At 41.7% G+C, this 6,375-nt stretch overlaps 1 protein-coding gene across 1 annotated transcript; it reads left to right on the top strand.

The window, feature by feature from the left end:
* Window positions 1-1,501: 1,501 nt before the first annotated feature.
* LOC135441278 (trithorax group protein osa-like) lies at window positions 1,502-4,278 on the top strand (the record flags this gene model as incomplete). Its single annotated transcript, XM_064700819.1, has 4 exons — window positions 1,502-1,930; window positions 1,976-2,641; window positions 2,714-3,496; window positions 3,538-4,278. Coding segments are annotated over 4 exons (2,619 nt in total), but the record flags the coding sequence as incomplete, so codon positions are not given.
* Between the last annotated feature and the right edge of the window lie 2,097 nt (window positions 4,279-6,375).

The raw sequence follows: 6,375 nt of genomic DNA, 5'->3' as shown, positions 1-6,375 counted from the left end.
AGCACCCGCATTTACTATTTAAATTCTGTTGCTTATATATATGGCAAGTCTTTTTTAGATCGCTCTACTTTATTTTATAGCTCTATATGAAGAATCTGTCGTCAAAAAATAATGTGTTTTCATAGATATTGTCATCTAACTCAGCATTTACGAGCTTTACTGTACACATATCTGCAAAGCCGCAAGGCAAATGACTACAATGGCATTGAATCTATGGCGTCCCGAAGATATCCTTACTTTCTCTCATTAATTTCAAATTAGAAATTTTGAGTTTTTAATAAATTCCAACAGAATTTTTTTTCATTTTGTGCAACAGAGGCTAGACACATATTATCAACGAAAATTAATATGAGCAGCTAAAGCAATATTGAGTTACTAAACTAGCGTTTAATGAGTTTCTTGATTGGTCCACATTGGGGTTGTGAAATGTCTTAAGAATGCCTAATATGAAGAACCAGGGTCCGATTGCACTATTGCACGTAGACACAGTCGCGTCATAAATGGTTGTTCAACCTATATAAAAAGAACATAAAGCTAACGAAAACATGTAAGATTGTTCTAGTCGGGGTTGCCCGTCTATGAGATGCCCTGAACCCAAACTATGGGTACAATCATTAAAGTTTCCTTCTATATATAAGTACATAAACGCCGCTGGCTGCGGCTTACGCTGCGTCCTTCATTGACCCCATACTAAGGGAAATGCGTTCGTGATTATCTGCGGAGTTTATTTTGCGATCTTTTTCAAGTCATAAATTTGGCATTCAAATGTTTGGAAATACCAAAGCCTAATGCTAATAAATTTTTGTGTAGAACGGGGTGAGGCATTTAAAAAGTGAAATATTCTAGATCTGCGAGAGTCTACATACCAAACTAAGCGTTAAGCTCCAAAATATACTTTAAAGTATTTCGATATTGATTTTTATTGGTTTTATTGAGTCGGCTTAAATTTTAAACGATTTTAAGAGGAAGAAAATATTTAATTGTAGACGATTTTAAGAGGAAGAAAATATTTACTTTATGGGGTTGAAGATTCTTCTTCAGTTTGTTTTATACATGTACATAAAACCATTATTCCCATTTAAGCCATTCTCAATGTCTTCAGGATATTTAAATTAATTTTTCCTTTGAAGGAGTGTTGTGAGCAAAATCAAATAACATTGAAATTGCATTTTCTTCAATGTTTTGAGCATATTATTGTCTTAGGATAGGTTCCGCGCCAAACAAAATGTCAATAGTTTTGCCCACGCCTACTAGGGGGTAGTTAGCGAAAATCAATAAGCTAGTGTTTCGAAAATTGACATGTAGAATGCAGCCATAGTCTCTATTATCGATATTTTCCCAACACAGTTTGTTAGTCACTGCGTTGGGGAATCTAAGTAACTAAGCAGACGTTTTCAACGCTGCGAACCGAGTCTTATGCTGTCTGTTTGCTTTGATAACATGCTTCTCCATTTATAGTTTGAAACATTTTTTAAATTCTTACGGTTCTTTTTCTACTCAGATGCTGCTACGGATTATATTAATGATGACATTGTGCTTTTGCTTTGCCAAGGCTGTGCTTAGCGGAAACGAGCTACATCGACGTGAGGTGGGCTTTGACAGCTACGGCCCACCGCCTAGGCAAGCACCACAGTACGGCCCTAAACAAAATCACCTACGACTTCCTGAGTACGGCGTGCCACAGCAGATTCCCTTCCGAGAGTATGGTCCGCCGGCATTGAAATATGACACTCCTAAGCTAACATTTTTTGGTGGTGGTAGTGGACCATCGACCAAGAATGGCTTATATGAGCAAATCAAAAACCATTTTGGCATTCCCAAGCCCTTTTACGGACCACCGCACGTACATCATAATCCAACACTAGAGTATAGCTTACCGCCACCCGCTCATTATGGTCCACCAGCGCAGCCCCCTTCACAGTACGGTCAACCATAATTAGCAGTTTCACAGTATGCTCCGCCGTCGCCAAAAAAGCAGCATCACTTAGTACCACAGTACCGGCCGCCATCACAAATACCACAATTTTCTACATCTCCTGCCGCACCACGGCCTTTACCCTATTCCACTCAGTTGTTTAAACCATTTCATCTGCCAGCAACGTCTTACGGCCCACCCGCCTCCGGACCATTGAATCTGCCATCCAAGTCAGTTTACGAAACACCACCAAACTACGGCCCACCACCGCTGCCTGTCAATCTACCTGCACATCAATCCGAATCCTTCAATCGTGTGCCAGAGACAAGTATTATATATAGTACTTTTGACCTACAGCGTTTACCAAGCGGCCCAGGTGGTATTTCCTTTAAGCATGCGCAGATCCACGTTGATACTTCTGGACATACTCACAGCGTGACTGGCTCGCTGGCCCCCTTTCACACTGCATGTGATGGCTGGAAGCCAATTTCAGCGCCCATAGGCACCTTAATTGAAGAGAACCGCATTGATACCCTAAGCGGTTACAGTCATGTCGGCCAGGGCCAGAGCACTGGCAATGTGGCTGGAGCCACTGACGACCCCATTGTTGACGGGCTTTCTGACGAACAACTAGTGGCAGTCGCTCTACAGGATGAGGCCATTAACGGAAAAACAGATGCAAGCAGCAATGGTCTTCTGAACATCATTCACTCTGAAGCTTTGCAAGTGGGTAACCATATGGCAATCAGTTCAAAAAAATAAGTTTACTGATATATTTCCTTCCAAATTTGCAAATAGAACTCCGAAGGCTCAATTGATGATACTTACTCTAAGCCACCAACAGATTCATTTGCGCCGGGTACTGTGCATGACCACAAATATCAGACTATTGGTAGCAATCTTGGCGCCACTGTACCACTAGCACAAGGACCGACTCCGCATATTTCTGCTCTTACAAGCAGCTTTGGTCAGTCCCAAACCCACTCCCATTCCAACGTAAACATTCAGTACAGCTCACCATTTGGCAATCCACAATATGGCGTTGGGCTTCCTAAATCACCAGTAGTCTTTCGACCGCCCGTCCCTGCCGGTCTTATCGAATCTATAGGCGCCACAGTGCAGCATCTGGATCAATTCGGCGAAAAGCCACCGCAGCAGACCCCCACATATATTCCACCTGCCGCTAATGAAATTGCATTAAGTGATTCATCATCTTCATCGCAGGCCGTTAACAGAGCGCCCCTGAAGCAGCAGACACCACCGCAAATTATTGTACAGCAGCAACTGCCGCGTCCGCAATATGGACCCGCCTTTGCACATCAGAAGCTTGCTCACTTCCAGGAGTATGGTTCTCCAGCTCTATTCAAGCTACCACAGTCTAACTACATACCCCCACCACCGAAACCACCGGCAGCGCAGCAATATTTGTCAAATCAACCGGCTGAAAATATCCATCGGAAGAACGAGCACGCAAAAAACAGCTATAGCTCGACGTATACACCACCGTTTGTCCAATCGCATGCACTACCTTTAACGCAACAGGTTCAACAGTTTAACCAACAAACAGTTCTATCGACAGGGGTGGGTCCTCAACAGCACCAAAAGCCGCAGCGCTGCACAATTGTGGACAAGGTCCAAACCTAGTCAGCAGTACCGGCTACCAAGTGCATCAACAGCAACAATTTAGCAGCGTCTCGGCGGCATCCTCTGACGCCTATAATGCTATTGCACAGAGCGTCCCTGTGGCTGAGCAGCATACACAGTTTTTAGCCGGCCCCGCCGACAGTTACGGCCCACCACCTTCGGGGAACGAAATTGATTTGGATCCCTCCGGTTATGCCTCACAAAGGTCAGCAGTTCAGGCACTACCAGATGGAACAGATCCACAGCAGCTACCGGGTCTAAATGGCTTGAATGTGATCTCTGCAAAAAAGTCGCAAAGCATTCAATTAGGTACAAGTAGCGTTCAACCAGCTCAGCACTTTCAAGTTCAGTTTGGCAGCCAATTAATCAAGGTTGGTGACAACCATGGCAACGGTGCTGCCCTTAGTGAGCCAAATGCGAATCATGAGGAGATCCTGTCACAAGGTCTACTCCAGTCCATACTAACTGCCATTGAACAACCGCAATTGTCGTCGCCACTTCCACAGAATCACAGTGCGCAGAGTCGCTCTGATGACCAGTATCACGACGACAAAAAGCAGAATGCGGAAGATGAGCAGCATGAAAAACAGCAACATAATGTAAACGTTGAAGTACGCGTGTCACCCGGAACAAATGACAAGGGAATGGAACTGCAATCAAAAGGATTGGAAATTGTGCCTATTTTTGCTGCCGATTTGGAGGAAGAGACCAAGCATTAAGTAGAGTCTATATTTAAGTATCTATTGTTTGGAATCCACTACTATATGTATTTGCCATTTAATATGAATTAGGATACAAATACAATTTTTTTTTTATATTTAATGTTATGTGTATAATATATTTAATAAACTATTTATTTATTAATATTACCATTTGTATTTATTTTCACGGAAAAATAAGACAGTTTATCTCTGAGTAACAAAATAAATTTGGAAATGGGTAAGGGTAATGGGTATAATGTTTTATACTTTGTCGGAAATTCCTGACACAGTATACAAATTAAGAAATTTAGGAGCTCGTAGGTACCGACTGGCTTATTGTCAAAAATTCAACTGACTCTAACGAGCATATTTTCTTATAATGGAAGCTAGCCCTGCTCCCTTAAATCGCCGATATTGCGCCTCGTGTATGGTGGTATGGCCCGCAAAAGCCGCTGACAGTACTTGGTTAATGACCCACTCTGTTGTTGGGTAATTGTGTTAACTCCTCCCTCGCACAAGTCAAGAAACTCGTCGGCCTTCTTAACACCGTCGATAAGAGCCAGAATGCATCTTTGATCTCGAGTCGCTTGGCGCCTTTTATAGAATCTGAAAAAGGCATAGCAACAGACCAAAAAAATAGTCACGGTCAATCATGATATTAAGGGCCGTTTAATCAAATCCTTCTCGATTTCGTCAATGTACCGCACGTTCTCTATACTCTTTGTAGGTATGGTAGACTTAATATTGCTTGATGGCCTGTTATCTTGAGCAATGCTGTCGCCGCTGGGCCAGGAGATTTGTTCGCATACCTCTTCAGGTTACGGTATAAAATATTATTTACCAAGACCTCTTCGTCGTAGGTAAGGCGAAACGTTCCGGTCACAATTTTTTCTTCGTTATCGCTAAACGTGATCACGGCGGTTTCCTCATTGATGATGATGGCCCCGTCATCGATGACCGTGACTGACTCGAGATGGCTGGGCCGGGTGGTACAATGAGCTGTGCATCCACAGTTAGGTGCACGGCGTATACGGTAATTTTCTTTAGAAAGTTGTGAGCGTAGCGCTGCAGTTTCCAATTAGTAATATTTTATTACCGCAGTCGGCGTTGATGTGTGCGTCGGCAAGGTTGAGGATGGTGTTATTGCCGTACAGGGTATAAAAGTATTGTCTTAAATATTAAACTTGGCTTAGGAAATTTCATTAAAAAATGTAAAACTTGTTATTTAATAGAACCTTGTTTTGGGCTACTTCCATCAAGTCGGTAATTGTTATATTCGTAGAGCGATAATTGATTATATTTTGTAAATCATTGCAGTCTAATATTGCCGAGTTAACAATTCCAATCTTTGTGAGTGTAACGAGTAGCAATGTTTCGTATTAGTTTTCTGTATTTTTTAAACTAGTTTTTTAATTTTTTATTAGAATGTTTACTGTGCTGATAGTTTATTTAACTGTTCTTGCGTTTTTGTTTACAGATGATTACCTGCCTGTTTTCAAATTCAATGAGCTCCTGTTGTGTCATTGTAAGTCTTTCAAATTCATCAATGTCCGGAGTCCCAGCTACTACCATTAAAATGGAGCTTAATATATTGATACTTCTACCGTGTCAATGGTGAATATTTATAGTTGCCAGGAGCGTTATCATGTGTCGTATGTCCGAGTCTAGTATCTGTCTCATTAGCGATTGAGGAAAATGATTCTTAAACTTCTCCGTTTCGCTTGTCCTTTATGCGTACATTGTCAAGTTAGTCGGGTGCTTTAAATATTGAAAATCTTTCCAAATGGTCGTGTCTCCATCCATAACCGAAATGTAGTCCGCGTTTGAGTGGTCTGCCAATTTGGCCGATGCCATTGTGACAAGAAGTAGCATAGTATAGATCCTGAGAAGAGAAAATTCTAGTTTAGTTATCTTACATTATCCTTATGAACTACCCTCCCTTTAATTAAGACTGTGGTTCCCAAGTCTGCATCAACTGTTTCCTCATTTCACAAAGGTGTAAGCCTATTTCTCAGTCTCTTATTTGATCTTACAAGGACTTTATCTCTTATTGGAAATTTATACTTTTTCTTTCTTCATTTAACCTTTGCAATTAAATATTCTGTGCTTTAAGGA

This window comes from Drosophila montana, unplaced genomic scaffold (assembly GCF_035044405.1).
Source record: "Drosophila montana isolate Dmon_TW-CO22-7 unplaced genomic scaffold, ASM3504440v1 contig_1933_1, whole genome shotgun sequence".
In the NCBI taxonomy this organism is placed as follows: domain Eukaryota; kingdom Metazoa; phylum Arthropoda; class Insecta; order Diptera; family Drosophilidae; genus Drosophila; species Drosophila montana.
The sequence above is the reverse complement of the archived record's forward strand: the minus strand, read 5'-3'. Positions and strand labels throughout refer to the sequence as shown.